Here is a 21,509-nt window from a genome sequence, read left to right as displayed (position 1 = left end):
GGGCCTCCCCCGCCGCCCGTGTGTGCCCGTGTGCGCCGTCCGCGTGTGCGGGGCGCACACGGGCGCCCCGCCGACCGTGAAAAAAATAAAAACTTAAACAAACTATCAAAATGTTTTCCAACGATAAATCACTTAAGCTTGAGGCCATTTAAACAAGTTATCTATATTAAATACAGTACTGTAATTTAATTTTACAGAATCTTTTCCGAATCTTATGATCGCACTAAAGTTATTTCTGACAATTTGCGTATCAATTGATTCGTGTGAAAGGTGTGTGTGCTTGTGTGTTTCGTTTAAAATAAAGGTTAAAAGCAAAATTTGTCATGATAACTAGTATGTAAAGAACATTTGTATTATTAAATTTTGGAGGATGGGAGGTTTTTTTACTCTTTCCGCCCTATGGGCTCTAAGAGGGCCTCTTTTTACAAGCCCATTATGGTTCGGCCAGGCCCACAATGGGGCTGCGGGTGGTGAGGGACGGAACCCGACATATCCGAACGAACCACCCCCCGAAAAATTCCTGGAGATTTTTCGACCCGTTCGGATTCGAGCCCGGGTCCCCCAGAGCGATAGGCTGCCATCTTAATCGCTCTGCCATCCGGCCGCTGGAGGATGTGTGGGGGCCGAGGAAGGGAGAAATAAAAAAACTTTCGATGAACGATAATATGTGATATGTATCGTCATCGTCTCCCTTACCGTTTGGATTGCCGAACGGTAACAATCAACGACATGTGGAAGCAGTTGAGTCAGAGATAGATGCTTCGTTTACAAACAACACAACCGTTTATTAAACACGAAAGAAGCTTACAAGATTTCCGCGATCTTGGAAGTTCTGCGGCGGCTGTGGCCTCTGGGTCTTCCTCTCCTTTCCAAGATAGTCCCATTTTGAAGGAGTGTCCCTTGTTCGCGAACAAACCATTCCATCACGTCTCGACGACTCCGGGACGATGCGGTCGACTTCCGTTGATGGAAAGATGTCGATCCGAGGTCGGGAGTTGGAGACGAAGATGGGTGCGAGACACACACACAACAACAACAGATCCGTCACTTGGAACTTTCGGGAGAAGAAGCCGTCGCGTTTTCGAATTTCCGGAGTTTTATCTGTTTTCTCTCAGATTTCCCTTTCCGATTGGTCTCTCCTCGTCACCTGATGACAATTCGAAACCTTTCGGGGGCGCGGGAAAGGTCAAAATCGAAGTTTAATTCGATCTCCAACCGGAAATGGTCGACAGACTTACATTCTTCTATTGTTTAAAAGTTAGCGTCGCGTTTTCATAAAATAAAAATCTATTCTAACTACTATATTTTTTTCTCTAAAACAATTATTTTAACGCGAATTTTAGTGAGGGTTCGGACCTGTCCAGAGCCTCACAGATGGGAGATAGAAAGGATTAACGGTATTTTTTTTCTTTTAATTTAAATATTTTTTAAATGGATCATTTTACCATAATTCAATAAATTACTTCTTCTTTTAAGCTTTAAATTTTAGACTTAAATCGTATATCGTAATATAACTAAAAATTATTAGACTTCCTAATTCTCTTCTTAAAAAAAGGCAGAAGATATTTTCATCCTACTGTGCTTACTAGTGGTCAAGCGGGAAGTGCATTGTTCTCCGAAGTGGAGCTAAGGCTGCGAGGCGAGTTGCACTAGATTTTATTGGAAAAAATAAACAAACATGTCTTTAGGTGAATTATCGTGTGTTTATAGTACTCTAATATTGCAAGACGACAATGTTGACGTTATAGCTGATAAAATCAAGACACTTCTGAAAGCAGCCAACATTACTGTGGAATCCTACTGGCCAACATTGTTTGTGAAGGCACTAGAAGATGTTAATCTGTCACAGCTCGTTGCAAATGTTGGGTCTGGAGTGGGATCTGCTGCTCCTGGACCAGCAGGTGGAGCGCCTGCTGCAGATAAAGAAGCTCAGGCAGCCAAAGAAGAAGTGAAAGAAGAAAAGAAAGAAGAGTCAGAAGAATCTGACGATGATATGGGATTTGGATTGTTTGATTAAAAACAAGGTATCATTCCTGAGTTCATTTCTGGAGTATTTTACAAAATAAAACTTCTGTAAAGTAAATTAAAAAAAAAAAAAAACTAGTGGTCAAGCGGTCTTCGTACCCCACTAACTGGATGTTCGGTCGATCGTGGGTTCGCTCATCACTCGGACGGGTTGGCCACCTGAAGTTTTCCGGGTTTTCTCCACGTGTGTAACGCTTAAATAGGAGCCAGTTTCTGACATTCACCAGATATCGGTCATTCACAGTAACGTATACAGTATATAATTATACATGAATTAACAAGTAAACTAATTTTGGTAATATGGCGATTTCGCTAAGAGATGATTCTCGGTAAAAGCTATCATCTGGCAGCGATAACTCTGGCATATGATAGTGTAAGATACTTGGAAGGAATAATTCTGTATAAAAGCTAAATTATTAGCATTTTGCAGTTTTTTTTTGGGTGTGGCCTTATTGGAAGGATGTTAGCTCTCATGCAGCCTTCAAATAAGAAAAGGTTTTCCGTTCCTGGCTTAGGCTATCTAGGTTATGTCGTTAGTCTACTGCTACCGGTACGTGGGACCTGGAATAGAATTTGGTGAGCAATTCCCCAGGAATTTTTCGGGGCTGACTGTCTAAGTTGCATATTACAAGCGATACCAAGAAAAATTATATTGTTCACATTTTTTTTTTACGCTTAAGAGAATGTTTTTATCACTTTATCGGGACGATTCGTATAAATATAGGAAAACGAGTCAATGGCAATGAGTAAGAAAAATTTCTCATAGTAGGGCAGTGTTTCTCAACGGGGCAATATCGCCCCCATGTGGGCGTTTTTCCATGTTCAGGGGCGATTTGTAACAATTTATATTTTGGGGGCGAAAAACAATTTTCTGGGCGATATAGTAAAACATTATATTAAGATTAATTAAATATTTTATTCGTTATATCGTACAATAATTAAACAAATAACATTATACTAGTCACTAGTCTATTCAATTAAGTACGAATTTGGCGTTAGCGCTGGCCCACGGCATCGTGAAGGGGGCGATCTACGTAACGGTTTTATTGAAGGGGGCGACGATTCGTTAGAGGTTGAGAAACACTGTTGTAGGGCTTTGAGTATATATGCAAAATAAATGTACAGTATTTGTTGTACACAGAGTACAATTTTAATTTTTCTAGTATGGTAGAAAGTACAAATACATTGGGAGGGAGGATATCTTGCTGGTACAAATATATTGGGTGATATGTTTCCTCTGTCTCATATGGATCGTTTTATATACATTAATTATTCCATGTTTATACAGATTAACGGAAAAATAAACAAGATAATTTATTTTTGTAGTTAATTAGATTTATAATACCTTCATAAACATGTTATCACACCGTAATTATCAGAGTGGAATATGATATTTTTTAAAAATTTTAAACTATCAGCTGAACATTTTGAAATATCTGTTATAAAAATATTCCTAAATAAACATATTTATTACAGAATGATATGCATCTGATTGCATTTATCATACTTTATAATCCACGTCATTAAATATCTATTTATGACTCATAATTACCTGTATATTATTAATTATCCCAATTATCCTAAAAAAGGGCATTGCTAAAACTATGATAAAAAAAACCATTTAAAAATGCATAATTCTTAAATATATTTCGCAAATTATTAGGTCAAATCTTCTTAATTACATAAAATTATAAAAAGAAAAACGAATAGAATACAGTATTTGCAAAATGATTTATTTATTCGAACATTTGTTAAAAATTAAACACGAAACATAAACGAAATTTAATACGCTATTCGTTACATACGTAAACATTGATATTATATTAATTTTATATAACTTAAACACTTTTTTAAAACTCTTGCCGCCATGTGGGCACCAACAAGACCTCTTTCAGAAAGCTCATTATGTGTTCAGCCAGGCCCACGATGATGAGGGACAAGGTCCGACATATTCGGACGGACCATCCCCGAAAAATTCCCGACATCGCTTGGCAAGAATTAATTAACTGATAAATGCATGAACGAAGTGTGGAAGAAGTTATGGCTGGAGGTATCCAAGGGTACTCACGAGAAGAGTCTATCGTTGACCAAATTGTCAACCTAATCAATACAGCAAGACTAGGAGATGTAAATGAGCAGGATATTGAGGAATTATTACTGCCTGTTTGTGGCGAAAGCTTTGCCAACGACGACCTTCAAAAACTGACAGAACAAGGAATTCGTGTAGAACTTGAAAATAGTGATTCTCTTTAATCTTTAATATCAAAAGACACTATGGCCCATTGGCCTTTTTCAAGTGTCAGAAAAAATACAAGATAAACGAACGAAAACAACAAAAAATTCATTTTTTCGTTTTAATGCAGAAATGCATATACAGGATTATTTACCTGTTGATTTAGCCTACATTTCTACTTTGAAGATGTTTTTATGTTTGATTTAAATTCCTTCTTGTCAGTTATCTCTATGTAACAAATTCCAGTATTTTATCATTACAGTATATAATTATATTCATTTTTTCTGGAAGCTGGAGTGGTTAGTCCTATTGAAAGTTTTGTAGAGGGTTTTAAGAAGTTATAATTTTGACGATTACAGTAGTTCCCTTCCTGCGATGATTTTCTATAATATTTAAAAGATGACTGTTATTCGTTTTAAGCTTTATAAATTTAAAAGAGAAAACTATACTTTTTCTAGTATGGTAGAAAATACAAATACATTGGGAGGGAGGATAACTTGCTGGAACAAATATATTTGTACCAGCATATAATATAATGTTTGTATGCTGTCAATTTTTTCTTTTTGATGACAATAGGAGATTGATTCATAGTACTTTAATTTAAAAATCGCTCTCATTAGATGATGTTGTTATATTTGTAATCGGTTTGCGATATAATCGGATGTAATTCCCCATATAATTATACAGGTTCTATACAGGTGTGATATAGCCTAGTCGTATTATCGTATTTATATTCAGAAAATCCTGTATTTTCCTAATTATGCCAGTAAACTTAGCAACAGTCTTTGTTAAATTTTCGATGTGTCTTATCAAATCTGAGTTTATCGTCTATCAAAACACCGAGATATTTTATGCAGTTAATTCTTTCTAACTTCTTTTCATTTATTTCAATTTGAAGTTGTTCCATATCAACAATTTTATTTTTATTTACAAAGCAGAGATATTTTATTTTATTTGCGTTTAGTTTTAACATATTTGAACTCATGAAGTCAGTTAATTTACAAAGGATTATTTAAGGATTATTGTCAAAACGAAGAACCCAGAAACTTGTTATAGATTTCCTTAGTGAAAGTTCGGTAAGGATAACCGAAATCGTTAATTAAATTGTAGCGAATGATCCAGACAGGACCTCCATCACAAGTAAACTTTGCTTATTTTTGGTCGCGTAGTTTCTCCTTTTCCTATTTACTATGTGTTAAAATGACTTCGTTTAACGCTATTTCATTTAGCGCTTTGTCGTCTAGGAACGCATCCTAAGCGCTAAACGAGGTCTTACTGTATAGGCCTATATAAAAACGAACGGTTGCATTATATTCCTTATACATCACTTAATATAAAACTAACAAACTTTCTAGTTTAGAAATGTATTATATTTTAATAATTTAGAACTAGGATGAATCGAAGTTCGCGATCACGATTAAAACAAAGGAGTTAACATTACTTAGACAAAATTTAAAGCGATTTATACCAAAGTTAGATACTTAATTCTCCTAACTTTAATTACTTTTGTAATTTCTGTTTTTATTGGCATGTTTTCATTCATTCCTTATTATCAATTGAAAGAAATAAGCAGCTCTTCGCTTGCCATTCGTCATTTGCAGACGAACGACAACCCAGAACTCACCACGTGGAGGTGGCTGCTTCAGAGTTCCATCAAGAGTTGGATAGAATGCAACTTTATAAGCGACTGACATCACTTGTCGAGTTTCGTCCTAACTCATACAATGAAAATACCTTTAATTTCCTCTGAATACTTCAAACTCAACTATTCGAAACTCACCGTATCGTTACTATCTAAACTAATGGATACAATATTACTACAACTAGTAATAATGATAGAGAGAAAGCCACTAATGTGCCAGGTCGTAATAAAACGCACGTTAAGGCTACAAAATTTACTTCAAATACATACCGAACCTCAATAAACAAAAACAAAAAATTCTCGCCCTGCGCGAAATTTAATATTACGGGACACAGAGAGCCTTCTCCGCCTTTTCTCGGCGTCTTTTGTCTTCACCCGAGCAAACCTTAAAGATGCAGGACACAGAAAGCCCGTATCTTTATAGGCCCGCGGGAGTAAAGAGGCCGAGAGGTGGAGAGTCCTCCCAGTGTCCCGCATGTTTAAGGCTCACTCGGATGAAGACTGAAGACGCCAAGGAAAGGCGGGGAAGGCTCTCTGTGTCTTGAATCATTAAGGCTTGTTTGGGTGAAGACAGGAGATGCTGACGGGGTGAGAGAATTCTCTGTGTCACGTTTCGTTAAGGCTCGCTCCAGTAAAGAGGCCGACGAGAGATGGACAGTCCTCGAGTGTCCCGCATGATTAAGGCCTGCTCGGATGAAGGAAAGACGGAGAATCCGCCTATCCTCGGAGTCTTCTGTCTTTACCCGAGCAGGCCTTAAAGATGAGGGACACAGAAAGCCTTCTCCGCCTCGGCGTCTTTTGTCTTCACCCGAGCGGGCCTTAAAGATGCGTGCGGCACACAGAAAGCCTTCTCTCCTTTCCTCGGCGTCTTCAGTCTTCACCCGAGCGGGCCTTAAAGATGAGGGACACAGAAAGCCTTCTCCGCCTCGGCGTCTTTTGTCTTCACCCGAGCGGGCCTTAAAGATGCGTGCGGCACACAGAAAGCCTTCTCTCCTTTCCTCGGCGTCTTCAGTCTTCACCCGAGCGGGCCTTAAAGATGAGGGACACAAAGAGCTTTCTCCGCCTTTCCTTGGAGTCTTCTGCTTTTACTTTTCACCTTTTTCACCTTTTCACCCGAGCGGGCCTTAAACGTGCGGGACACTCGGTGGACTCTCCATCTCTCGTCGGCCTCTTTACTCCCGCGGGCCTATAAATTCTGTGTCCCGCATCTTTAAGGGTCGCTCGGGTGAAAACAGAAGACGCCGAGGAAAGGCGGAGAAGGCTCTTTGTGTCCCTCATCTTTAAGGCCCGCTCGGGTGAAGACAGAAGATGCCGAGGCGGAGAAGGCTTTCTATGTCCCTCATCTTTAAGGCCCGCTCGGGTAAAGACAGAAGACTGACTCCGAGGAAAGGCGGATTCTCCGCCTTTCCTTCATCCGAGCGGGCCTTAATTATGCGGGACACTCGAGGACTGTCCATCTCTCGTAGGCCTCTTTACTGGAGCGAGCCTTAACGAAACGTGACACAGAGAATTCTCTTCGCCCCGTCAGCATCTCCTGCCTTCACCCAAGCAAGCCTTAATGATTCAGAACACAGAGAGCCTTCTCCGCCTTTTGTCGGCGTCTCCTGTCTTTACAATGGTTTACCTACAACAAAAAAACGAACAATACATTGTAACAATTCGTTACGTATTGTTAGAATATATTTTTAACAACGCGTGACGTATTACGATCGCATCATGATTTTACGTCACATGTTACGTAAATATATTAATCGGTTTGAAATATTTCAGAAAGGATTATTTTATTAAAATAATATTTATTAGAAACAGGATTATTTTAACTTTTTAAAGATAATGCTTTTTTTCTAATAAATAAAATTATAAAAATGAAATTTAAAGATGTCCAGCGCACAAACTTATATACAAAAACAAACGGTTAAAATATATTCTTTATACATCACTTAATATAAAACTGTCAAACACCTCACTATAGACATATATTATATTAGCTTTTCACAGCACACCTTTCTTGTCTCCGAGATAGTTTTATTGAAAACTAACGTTTTCGGCTTACTCTATAGGCCATCCTCGGGCTTAACGAGAGAATTACAAGATTGGTGTTTCATTAAATACAACACATATGTTCAAATTTAAAAAATTGACAACGGAAAAAGAAAAATATAACTGCAAATTAATATATACAAATACAAATATACAAAAAAAAAAAAAACAAAGATATAGCAATAGAAATAAAAAATTAACATGTAAATAAATCTCTGTGCTGCCCGCGTATCTCAATAAATTATCGATTCATCACTGAAAAATTTCATGCAAATCTCTGGCCCTGTCTCCATCCATCCAAATGTGTCAATAGCGAGGTTGCGGCCGAAGTTTTCATCTCTAAAACGTAAACGTCGAACGTCGAGCGCCACTGAAAAGATAGCGGCGCCCGACATTCACGTTTTAGAGAATAATACTCGCTATAATATATATTATAGCGAGGTTGAGGCTGAAGTTTTAAACACGAAAACGTGTACGTCGGACGTTCGGCGCCGCGTTCCTGTGAACCTAGAAGTTTGACAACGATGTTTGGAATGTCGAGCATGATTCCACTGACTATCCAAACACCATTGTCAAACGTCTAGGCTTACAGGAAAGCTGCGCTGAACGTCCGACGTACACGCTTGCGCCTCAACCTCGCTGATAACTAATACGCTACATCAGTAAAATCCATACGAATCGTAACGTACCGTACATTCATAGACTAACAAAAAAATGTTATTATCGAAAATAAAATGATAAATTGTTTATTAATAAAAACATTTAATTTTACAAAATTAATTCTGTTGCGAGCTCCTATTGTGTATTTAATGTTATATTTACTCCCACATATTTAAAATATGCAAACGTTGCACTTGTATTAATGTAATATTTTGAAAGGAGGGCGTTAGTAACAGTTTTAAAACGCTAACTTTAATAATTTTCAATAAAATGTTACCTCCCTATTTTATAATAAACTACAAATCAATTTAACATCAATACATTGATTGTGCCCATACTACCCATAATAATCTTAAAAAAAAAAAAAAACGCCCTCTAAATGCCCACAGGGCGGAAAGAGTTAAAAAAAATCAAAAATTTTTCTTTTTGCTCTTTTATTTTCTAAATCGAATTATATTTTATATTATATATGTAAATTATATATTTTATATATTGAACTGCACGATTTCATTCAATTCAAAGATAAAATATATTATTCCTCATTTTACAAATGCGAAATAATACAGAGGGCAGCAGCGTAGTGTTTGTAGGTGCTCAATGATCTTCCTGTAAATCCGCGGAGGAAGTAAGGTCTTCGCAGGTAATACCGGTTCGTTTGAAAAGGTTTTATCACTCCTAATCCGGTATTCATTACGAAAGAGTAAATACGGTCATTTCCAAGGAAGCGAATATATTTTATCAAACAATATTTCGCTATCCTAAAACCAATTTTATCCTCGGATGGTTAGAAACCGATTAGATTGTGGCTAAAGATGTAGGAAAATTTTTATAAAAGATGTAAGCTGCAGTTTTGCGGATAGAAATGTTTTTTCGTCAAATATTTTAACTATTTTATCTTCTGTTGAATTTAAAATAAATTTTTAGATTTCTGTTTTTGAAAGAAATTAAATAATGTATATGCTAAGACATTCTCTGAAATCGATCTGTATATACAGCCGAATGGCTGGAAGTAATGATTTAAAATGAAAATATATGTATTTCTGTTAATATATATTATATAATATAAATATTTGAAATGACTTAATATTGAATATGATATTTCTTTCCAATAACTTCTAGATTTACAGGATTATTTATTTATTTTTAAACGATTATATTATGATTGATTGTTTCATTAAGAAAAATTGTATTTGGCTTAATTTAATATAAATTTGTTAGTTTTGTATATTAGAAATTTGCAAAAATTAATTTTGGATGGATCATTAAATTTTTAAATTCAGAGGTATTGATAAGACTTTTGGTTTAATTGGAACTGTTTGTTGTGATTGGAACTTTAAAAAATTTCTAGAGTGAACTGTGAAATGTTAAATGTAGTATAGAGTTTTGAACAGGAGACTCCAAACTTTTTTCACTTTTGGCCCCTTTGAGGATTCCTTGACTTTTTTATCCACTTTTTTTTTTATTATTTTGCTAATATAGTTAATAATAATAAGTTTCATCAGATTTATTAATCTATTTAATTTGCCAGTATTAATCTGTTTTCATAGTAAATACTGTATATACTTGGCAAATTTACACCATTCTGAGCTGTTATATATCAGTGGTGTTCTGTCCATTGAAGCTGTGGAAGTGCCGCTTCCCTTGTATTTTTGAAAATATAAATACATACTTAAAATTAATATTTTATTATAATGGCATTATGTATTTTATTACAAATTTCTTTACATGTGAAAAACAATGACAAGATTGCTATTGTATATTTGAATATAAATTTGCATATGCAGAGTTTCCATTAAGAATATGCATATACATGCATATTCTTAATGGAAACTCTGTATTGTCGAATATGGGAGTTTCCATGGCAAAAATATCTGAATCGTGTAAAGCATCCAGATTACATGCATTTGTGCATGTGCTTTACAGAGCACTAACCTTTGGTGGTTTAGCTGGTGGATGCAATGCACCAAAATATTGTATAACACTTCCAATGATTCCATTCATTAGGCATTCATAGGGAGCTATTTGACTAAGTGCATTGTTTTAAGATTTAAAAAGTGAAGAATATTCAATGTTATTTTTATGTACATTTCTTTACAAAGCTATATTTAATTACAATTTTCTTTTAATTATAATTATATTGACAGATTTTCAGACATAAAATTTTTAGAATTTTTATCACTTTTAGATGTTAATAATTTTAAATATTATGAAAAACAATTTTCCGAAGTGAGTTTTAATTCTTTAAGTAAAATTTATGGAGGATCTTTTTGATTTATCTAAATTATGTAGTGAATTGCAATATTTATATTCGTGTTCAGACTATATTAGCAAATCACTCTTAGACATAAAAAATATTATAATTAATGATGATCTAAGCAAAGATGTGCTAAAAGAATTATTTGATTTAATATCATTAATTTTTACGGTACCATCTACCAGTGCATCTGTTGAGTGCAATTTTTCAACCACGAAGTGAATTGATACATTTGTAAGGAACACTTAGTCAGAAGAAAGATTGTTGTTGTTAGCATTACTTTCAATAGAAAAAGAGCTTTTAAATACTTTGATGGAATAGATGACAAGCGATTTTTATGATAAAGTAATTAACGACTTTGCAGAAAAAATTGCGGAATAGAGTTAGTTAATAAAAAATAATAAAAACAAGTTCTTATATCCTTGTTTCATGTCAGTTATCTTTTTAGAATTAAAGTAAATAAACTGTTTATTTTTTGTCATTTCAAGTATTTGTTTAAAATTTTTATGGAAATGCATCTTTTCTATCATCAAATGTTACAGCATGCCACTGTTATATATATACTGTACAATCCGTTGAATGTTAGTTCAGGTTTTAATGAATCATTTTCAATCGACCCCTACTGATTTTTGACTCCTGAAAAAGCTTTATCAACCACTTTGAGGACACCTGCCTTAAAATAAACATATTTGCTCATTAAAATTATATAACATGTTATTACCTGTTTTATAATTTTAATTATTTCTGTGCCTAAAATTTTATTACAAAATTTAACAATGTTTAAAATTAATTATTGTACAATGACATTTGAAATAATTAAACAAAAATATGAAAGTAAATTTTTTAAAAATGGTAGTTTTATTTTACAGCATTAAGTAAAATAATTGTATACACTATAATGGAATGGTTTGTATATAATTTTGCTTTGAAAAAATTTATTTTAAAAAGTTAATTTTTGTAAAAATTTTAATATATATTTAAAAATGATTCATTTCAAACTGTACAGTAGAACCCCTCTAGTCTGCCCTCAGCTAGTCTGTCGCTCCGGTTAATCCAACCGTGGTCGGAGTCGAGAAACTTGTCCCGACTCGTCAGTAACTCGCGTTGTTCTGTGTTCGTTACAGTATATGTTTTACATTGTGTGTACGTATACAGTTTTGTGTGTTTTTCAGTATGTCAGGAGTGAAACGTAAACACGTTACTCTTTCATTAAATGAAAAATTAGCAGTGCTACAAAGACTGGACAAAGGGGAAGATTGTTTATTCTACTTTTTTCTGATAATCCGACCTTTTATGCGTTCCGACCATACCCCCAGTCCCAAAGATGACGGATTAGAGGGGTTCTACTGTATGTTTGTAATTTTGCTTCATATTTTGTTCAAATAAAATAGAATACTCAAAAGTTTTCCTAATTCTACTTTAGTAGTAGTATTTTTATAAATGTACTTTCATTTTTAATAGGGAATAATTTGAACAATAATTTTCTGGTGGAAAGATGATGATTATTGATAATTATATAACACTTGACAATATTAATTTGCATAAACAAAATTAAATTTGGAAATTTGGTAATCTGTTATAAAATGAAATAAGTTTTTCATAATGTTATAAACAGAAATGATTTAAAAAATATCTTGAGTGAGAGTAAAAAGATAAAATATTTTTGAAATATTTTACTCTTTATTTATTTGTTTATTTTTTCAAAATATTTAGTCAAGTATTATTAATTGCAATAAATTGTTGAAAATATTTGAATAAATTATATATTTTTATAATAAATATTCAGTTAATATTTAAAGACATTATTTTACTTAGTGTTTCATTTCAAATGTTGGAATTGTTCACTTTTCTTTCTTTAATTTCTATACCGTAGATCTACAGCAAATATTTCATAAACAAGTTTGCTTATTCTGATTTTTATTTATTCCAGTTAATGTTGATATTTTAAAAATATCAATTGCTTTATAATTTATTTTTAGAATTGAAAAAATATAATTTTATACAAATGAAAACCTAAAAAAGTTTCATTTTCAACATTATTGATTCTATATTTCTAATAACTATCACATAAAATATTTTATCATAAGATTATTATTATACTGTATATATAAGCTGAAACTAATTAAACTTCAACGATACCTTAAATACTTTTTAGCAACACTATAATTTATTTAATGTTTTAGACCCTTTTTATAGGTCTATGTTGGGTTTAATGCATAAAGAAGATTCAAACTGAACATTTTATTATTGTTCTTATAGTGTTTTTTAAAAACAAATTGAAATATGATTTTGAATGCAAACAGCCATGTATTTTNTTGTTTTTCAGTATGTCAGGAGTGAAACGTAAACACGTTACTCTTTCATTAAATGAAAAATTAGCAGTGCTACAAAGACTGGACAAAGGGGAAGATTGTTTATTCTACTTTTTTCTGATAATCCGACCTTTTATGCGTTCCGACCATACCCCCAGTCCCAAAGATGACGGATTAGAGGGGTTCTACTGTATGTTTGTAATTTTGCTTCATATTTTGTTCAAATAAAATAGAATACTCAAAAGTTTTCCTAATTCTACTTTAGTAGTAGTATTTTTATAAATGTACTTTCATTTTTAATAGGGAATAATTTGAACAATAATTTTCTGGTGGAAAGATGATGATTATTGATAATTATATAACACTTGACAATATTAATTTGCATAAACAAAATTAAATTTGGAAATTTGGTAATCTGTTATAAAATGAAATAAGTTTTTCATAATGTTATAAACAGAAATGATTTAAAAAATATCTTGAGTGAGAGTAAAAAGATAAAATATTTTTGAAATATTTTACTCTTTATTTATTTGTTTATTTTTTCAAAATATTTAGTCAAGTATTATTAATTGCAATAAATTGTTGAAAATATTTGAATAAATTATATATTTTTATAATAAATATTCAGTTAATATTTAAAGACATTATTTTACTTAGTGTTTCATTTCAAATGTTGGAATTGTTCACTTTTCTTTCTTTAATTTCTATACCGTAGATCTACAGCAAATATTTCATAAACAAGTTTGCTTATTCTGATTTTTATTTATTCCAGTTAATGTTGATATTTTAAAAATATCAATTGCTTTATAATTTATTTTTAGAATTGAAAAAATATAATTTTATACAAATGAAAACCTAAAAAAGTTTCATTTTCAACATTATTGATTCTATATTTCTAATAACTATCACATAAAATATTTTATCATAAGATTATTATTATACTGTATATATAAGCTGAAACTAATTAAACTTCAACGATACCTTAAATACTTTTTAGCAACACTATAATTTATTTAATGTTTTAGACCCTTTTTATAGGTCTATGTTGGGTTTAATGCATAAAGAAGATTCAAACTGAACATTTTATTATTGTTCTTATAGTGTTTTTTAAAAACAAATTGAAATATGATTTTGAATGCAAACAGCCATGTATTTTATATATGAGGGTCATACTGGAAGTCATGAGTAACAATTTTTTATAAGTTGGATTTATTTATTTTTGGAAAAACAAATACATTACATTATTTTTCAGACTTTTCTTTATTTTTCCAGTCTCCATTTTTTTGTATACATTTTTCCCACTGTTGTGGGAACTTGAAAATTCCCTTCAAAAAATTCAAAAAAACTGATACACTGCTTTCTTGATGTCCTCCACTGTTTTGTAGTGTTGGCCTTGCATGTTCTTTTCCACAGTACCAAAAAGATTATAATCAGAGGGTGCCAAATCAGGGCTGTAGGCAGGATGTGGAAGAACTTCCACCACATTTTTTGAATTTCCTGTATGGTGTAACGAGCAATGTGGTGGCCTTGCATTGTTATGCTGCAGGATGATCTCAGGACATTTATCAGCATTTATTAGCCTTTATAATAAGCAATGCACAACAGAACTTATGATGTATCATGACATACTGAACAGCATTATGGTTTATCCAGGTTCAAGAAATTCCACCAGAATCACCCTTTCATTTTTCACTTGATTTACCATTTATTTAAAAATATTTATAATCTCTTTTCATCTTATAATAAATTACTAAAATAGCAATTAAAAACAAAAAATATTTATGAAGTTTTGTAAACCACATATTTACTAATTCTTATAATTGATAACAATTATTCTGAAACTTTCAAAATAAAAAATTATATCAAAGTAATAAAACTGTATTATTACAGGCACATGGGTAAAAAGGTAAGATGACGACAAATGTTAAGAACAGGCTTACACAATTAGCTTTGTTTATTATGAAGATCAAAAGAGACAATTGGTAAAAATGGTTGTTGATACTGATTGTCATCTTAATTTTGCCACTTTTGTATGTCAACTTTAAGAAGTCTTGTATTTTTAAGATGTGTCAAAAGTTCCTTAATGTACCAAAAGTAGCATTTTTTTTTTTTTTTAGAATAAAAGTTTATATATATTCTTAAAATATATCTGTAGTTCAATAATTGTTTTATCATTTAGTTTATTTCATTTTTGATGATCTAATTAATTCAGAAAATTTTAAAAAACTATTATAATCTATAATAGTTATATAATAAATTTTTATGATTTTTTTCAGTATATTATTTTTATTTTCAGATTTATACACAATGCCAATAATGTAAGTTTGAGGAAGACAATGGCTTGTATGCTGTTACTAAATAGGTAAATAAATAAACAAAAAAGAATAATGGATATGTACGAAAAAAATGTAGAAAATGATTGTACATTAATGATTGAAGCACAAACTCCTATATTGCCAACCCAATCAGATAATAAAAACATCTGTGTTTCAGCAAATAACTTGTCATTTCATCCCATTATTGTTGTTCATAATTTACATAGTGAATTTTTACCTCAGTTGAGAAATGGAATTCAGTATATTGTATCATCACAATGTAATGATGGTAATGAATCTATTAGTTCTGAAAATATAGACAAAGTAAATGATAAAACTGCTACTAAAATAAATGATAAAACCACAACTCCAGTTGAATGTGAAAATGAAACAAATGATAATTATATTAATCAAAAATCATTAATTGTGGATCAGATGACAGTGTTAGATAGTGAAGAAATGCCATCGCAAAATGATCAGTTGTTATCTGCATCTCATATATTGAAAAATATCAGTCCAACTGAATTCCTGAATATTACCGATTATAATACAAATGAAATTTCATCTCAAAAAGAAATAAACTTTTCACAATTAAATTTAGAAAAAAATAATGTTGATATTGATTTAGATGGATTTTGTAATTCACCGTTATTATCTGATAATGCAAAAGAAATCAGTTTGGATAATGAAAGTCATTTACAAGATAGAATATTGTTAGATGTTATTGTTCCTAAAGTTTCAATATTTTCTGAAACTTCAGAAATAGTAGATGACATATTTGTAACATCTTTAAAAAACCAAAATGAGGAGAATAGTACATGTTCAGATACACAAAGGAAAAGTAACAATTTGCTTCAAGAATCAAATTCTGGTAAAACAGTAAAATTATTAAAGAACTGTGAAGTGGTATTGGAAAATAATAATATACATTGTGATGATGAAAATAATAAAAATCGTTGTACAACTGATGATTTTATGAATATTGAAAGAAAAACAGAATGCACTTCTACATCTGAAGAGACTGTGACAAAGTCTGCTGTTAATGCTATTTCTAATTCACCAATATCATCAATTCCTATTGTTTCATCAAGTTATGCTACAGAAATAGAGAAACCTGCAGACTTAGAGAAGAACGAATCAAAAGCAAATTTAGAAGATTCAAATGTAACAAATATTCCATTAACAGCTGTTGATGTTGGTGTTATATCTATTATGCCAGTAGAATCAGTTGTTTTAGGAAATATTACCCTTTTACCACAAACATCACCATCCATAAAATTCCAGGTAAAGAAATATGTTTTAACTTTATAATATAATAATATATCAAAATTATATTCACATATATTAACAAATTAAATTTTTATTCAGAATAATCATTTTAGCTTTAATCATATTTTCATATACAGTGGTACCCTGAACTTACGCGATAGGTGGGACCGAGCGATAACCGCGTAAGTCGAATTCGCGTAAGTCAGGGTATAATTTCGCAATTTGTGTAAAATCCAAGTCGGATGTATGTAAGCTAATAAACGTTCTCGTTAATCTTATCTCGTCTTTTGATTCGTTCACGGTTACAAGAAATCACCACATAAAGTCTCTCGAGTCTCCGTAGATATCACAAACATAGAAATAAATAACACAAAATAAATTGTAGCCATGTGTCGATTCCGCGCAACACGTCCGAACATGTAAGCCGAACAATAGTGTGGGGGGAATGAGTAATCGGGAGTTGCGTGGCACTCAAACAAAAGACGAATCGACGAGATTTGAAAATCGCGTAACTCCGGGTTTGCGTAAGTCGGGGTAGCGTAAGTCGAGGTATTACTGTATAAGTTTGTTTTAATGTGTGTTAAATTATTCAGTTTTTTAAAGATGTAAGTTTTGTAACAGTGTCTGCTACAAAATTATGTCTCTTATTGGAAGAAAAAAGATTTCTAGTTTAATCTTCTTCCAGGGATGTAAGTTTAGAATAAAACAATTATCTATTCAAAACAAACTTCTAGACTAATTACTGGTACATGTACTGCTGAACCTTTAATTTCTGGTAAAATTATCTATTCTAAAATAACATAAGTACTAAAATATAAACAGATAGCTATAAATAGTTACATTCTTCCATTATCAAATAATCAACGAAAAAAGTTAACTTCATATTTCACAATTCAACTTTACTACTTTTGTTATTAACAATGTTTTATGTAAATTTTATTTAATTTATATACAAGTATAAACAATGTTAATAAGAAAAGCATTAAAGTTGAATTATCAAATTGATAGGTGACTAGATTTTATGTCATCAATAAGATACTATATTAATCACTTTCATCGAGTCTCCTTAGTTTTTGATTGCTTGATAAAATTTTTTTCAGACTGTTATATCTCTGACAGATCCTAACAAAATTGAGAATCTAACAAAAAAAAAATGAATAACAGCTGCTGTTTGAATAAAAATAATTTAAAATAATTTCTAAACATTCCAATTACAAGATCATTCAGAACCTAACAATCAGCATTTTTGATGTAGAACACCAAAATAAGTTGAACATAATTTCACAGTAAAGATAATTAGAATATAAGATTCTTAATATTTAAAATGGCATTAATTAAACAACAAAAAAAAGCAAAAATTAAAAAATAACTTTTAACACAGTGCTTAGATTAACTAACTTTATGTTAATTAGTAGTTAGCTAACTACTAATTAACATAAAGAAGTAAGGAAGCAAAAATTTTTTAAAGAACAAAAAGTGAGGTTAATAAATTACCAGTAGGTTTGATAGAACAAATGACATTAAATATATGTTGTAAGATCCAAAAGTTCTTGGCTTGAGTAAGAAAGAAATGTCAAATAAATAAGAGGTGTATATTATTTTTCAATACAGCTTCTTTTTATTGCAATAGATTTTTCATAATTGTATAAATTTCAAATTTATACTATTAGAAAAGTAATTTTGTGTTTGCCTTCAAAATGTTCAAAACAGCTGCCGTGACCTGTTTGTTGGCTGTTAAATTTTCGTCCATGGTCAGATTTAAATTTTGAGAGCAAATAGTAGTCTCTCATTGCCAAGTCGGAACTGTATGGTGAATGAGAGTGTTTGATGAAACTGTATTCATTAACATGCAAATTCAGTGCAAAATGCAGTGTGAATGGGTATATTGTCATACAGAAGCTGCACACCTTTTGAAAGTTTACCCCTCTTTCTCTTTTATGGCATCCCAGAGTTTTACCATCAGGTTGGCATAATATTTAGCATTCACTGTTTAATTTCTCTCCTTGAACCTGATCAACAAAATGCTGTTGTGATCTCAGAAAATTGTTGCCATAACCTTTGTTGACTGCAACACTTTTGGTTTCTTTGGAGGAGATTTCCATGCATGGCACCATTCCATCAATTTTTCTTTTGAACAGAGGTTTATATTATAAAACTGTGGTCTCATCCCTGGTGACGATGGACTGCCTAACTTCATTGTTTTCATTGCAGAGCTCCAAAATCTGTCGAGCACAGTTGATCATGAATTGTGGAAAGAATTTTTGTCATCAATAGTGCACTGATTTTATTCATTAACAAATGTTTATGAAGAATATGAAGAACTGTTGTTTTCAATAAGTTTAATCTTGCAAAAATTTCTTTTGTCTTCAAACATTGATTGGAAAGCACTTACTCCTTGACAAGTGTGATGCTTTCTTCAGTGATGTCTTTGGTTGTGCATTCACTGCATGGTCATCGTTGAGAGATTCTCTTCCAAGTTAAAAACTTTTCCTCATTGTTTTACCATCAAATATGATGGAGAAGCATCACTGTACATATTATGAAGCAGTTTGTGAATTTCTGATGGAATCTGACTTCCTTTTTGTCAAGAACTTTATCACTGCATGATACTCAAAACTCAACATACTACATACAGGTTATATTAAGCTGCTTTATCTGATATTTGGAAACAAGAATATAAAAATGTAAATGTTACACTTTACAGCATTGCCATTCATGTTTTTCAGTGCATGTGCAAAATTAATCAGGCTGAGAAGTTTTGGATATTATTACATATTGCTAAGTTCTACTGAAACTGGAATTATTAACAAAATAACTTACAAACAATTTTATTTTCCCAGCTGTATAACAGTTATTCTTGTATACCAAATTATAGTCTAAGCAAATGTTTTTGGCTCCATTTAGGACCCACTTCAGGCTTACATCAAAGAAAATTGAGAGCAAGCTGAAAATTCTATGTTCCAGAATGTTCTAAATATTTTCTTTTATGTTACTGCTATAACTGAGTTCATATTTTGAAATCAAAATTGGTTACAAAGTTTCTTGTTATCAATTCATCAAAAATTTATATTTAAATTTATATGAAATAAATACGGTAAAAAATTTTTATAATAATATTTATAAAAAGTTTTAAAATAGTTCTAATAGTCAGTCATAGCTAAATGTAAAATGTGCCATTTTTATGTTTTTTTTTTTTTTCCATTTATGTAATATTGCTTAATGGGTTATCCACAAGCAATTTTCAAGCAGTGGACTTAGTTTTGGCATCCTTGCTATTTGTACAATTTTCCTTGATTGTGGTCTTAAAGATTTCCCAAGTTTCTAGTTTTGTGAGTTTTTGCACATTAAAACTTGATTTAATTAATTTTGCTTCCTTCCAGTTTACTGATACCCTGAACTCACATGCATATTGAGCTAGTGCTGTTGATAGTTTGTAGTTAGAAAAGTCATACTTGTGCTCAATGTTTGGTGGACCCTCCTATGTGAGATTTCTATCAAATCTGCTGTCTTATAGGGGTACTGTGTCTATCCTTGGTGCTCTGTTGTTATTAGATTGATATTTATTTATAAAACACTAAAGTTTGAAAGCAATCTAAAGATGGTAGGTTGCATCTAAATATTAATCTAGTTTTAGTGTATCCTGTTATCTGTTTGTATGTAGACAATAGAGCAGAGAAAAAATTACTTTGACTTGCTTTTGTTCATGTGTTTGCTCATGAGTTTTTTCGCTGCTGGATATTTATATATGAATAATAATCTGGACATTATTTATTAGAATCAGAACAATGCTATATCCATGAACTTAGGCTACATCTTTAATGTATTCCAATTCTTTATTAGTATTGATAATGTTTGAGCAATGCATGAATGCTCTTTTAAATAATGATCTAAATGCTGCCAATTTTTAGGGACACAGATCATTGGATGCCACTGGAATAGAATGAGCAGTACATTGATTTGTGGAATACTGCTATTTCCATTCTATTACTGATTAGCCTATTGTTTATATCCAGAAAATAAGCTTCTTAATTTCTGCCACTGTTTATTAAAAGAAAAATTGTATTGTCTTGAAATATAAATTTTTAAAAATCTTATTTGAATAATTTAATATTATACATATGCATATTTGTCAATTTTCTTATTTAGGTTTTGCAAGAGGATGGAAGTATGAAATGTGTTAGTGTTGATCCTGTGTTTCAAGAAGAATCTCAAGCAGGAGTTACATTAAATGGTGAATTATTGTGTTTTAAATTATTTAAATATATTGTTATAATTATATAGAAAATAAAATATTTTTATTTTTTTAGTTTTGATGACAAATGTTTATTATTATTATGTTGGATTTAGTGGGTTTACTCGGTTCACACTGGTGGCTATGCCGGACCAGTCAAAGCATAGCAACCAAAAACTAAAATTATATAAGTGTGTCAGTGTCTGTATTCAGGAATTTCCTAACAATATAGCATGTATTCAATATAGTGGCCTTCTGTAGTGTTATGTATGTATTTCTATTCAATTGTAATGTTTCCAGGCTTTTGTCACACCTGTATAGGAGAGAACGACAGGTACAATAAGCACCCTATCCATCCTCCACAGATGCCTTATTTCCTGGGCAAGTTCTGTGTACTTGCTAATTTTTTCAGTTCATGTGTTTTGTACATTGTGAGTGTTTGGAATGGCTATGTCTATAATGTATGTGATTTTATTGTGTTTGTCAATGAGTGTGATGTCTGGTCTGTTGTGGTAAATTGTTTTATCT

At 31.7% G+C, this 21,509-nt stretch overlaps 2 protein-coding genes across 2 annotated transcripts in view; both read left to right on the top strand.

The window, feature by feature from the left end:
- The first annotated feature begins 1,585 nt into the window (after positions 1-1,585).
- On the top strand, positions 1,586-2,083 carry LOC111632379 (60S acidic ribosomal protein P1-like). Its single transcript, XM_023376792.1, has one exon. It carries the CDS (start codon positions 1,679-1,681, stop codon positions 2,015-2,017), a length of 339 nt encoding a protein of 112 aa, XP_023232560.1. The 5' UTR covers positions 1,586-1,678; the 3' UTR covers positions 2,018-2,083.
- A 7,118-nt stretch (positions 2,084-9,201) lies between these two features.
- LOC111632387 (oocyte zinc finger protein XlCOF29-like) overlaps positions 9,202-21,509 on the top strand; it is a 34,114-nt gene continuing 21,806 nt past the window's right edge. The window contains exons 1-3 of the mRNA XM_023376801.1: positions 9,202-9,437; positions 15,463-16,765; positions 20,897-20,981. Of these exons, the coding sequence (XP_023232569.1) occupies positions 15,554-16,765; positions 20,897-20,981 (1,297 nt within the window). The 5' untranslated portion in view covers positions 9,202-9,437; positions 15,463-15,553. The remainder of the gene's footprint in view (positions 9,438-15,462; positions 16,766-20,896; positions 20,982-21,509) is intronic.

This window comes from Centruroides sculpturatus, unplaced genomic scaffold (genome assembly GCF_000671375.1).
Source record: "Centruroides sculpturatus isolate CEXI.00-Female unplaced genomic scaffold, Cexi_2.0 scaffold715, whole genome shotgun sequence".
In the NCBI taxonomy this organism is placed as follows: Eukaryota; Metazoa; Arthropoda; class Arachnida; order Scorpiones; family Buthidae; genus Centruroides; species Centruroides sculpturatus.
Note: the sequence above shows the minus strand (reverse complement) of the source record. Positions and strands in the feature narration are given on the sequence as shown.

Coding starts and splice junctions, on each gene's coding strand:
- LOC111632379 (XM_023376792.1), top strand. CDS start 1,679: ATGTCTTTAGGTGAATTATCGTGTGTTTATAGTACTCTAATATTGCAA.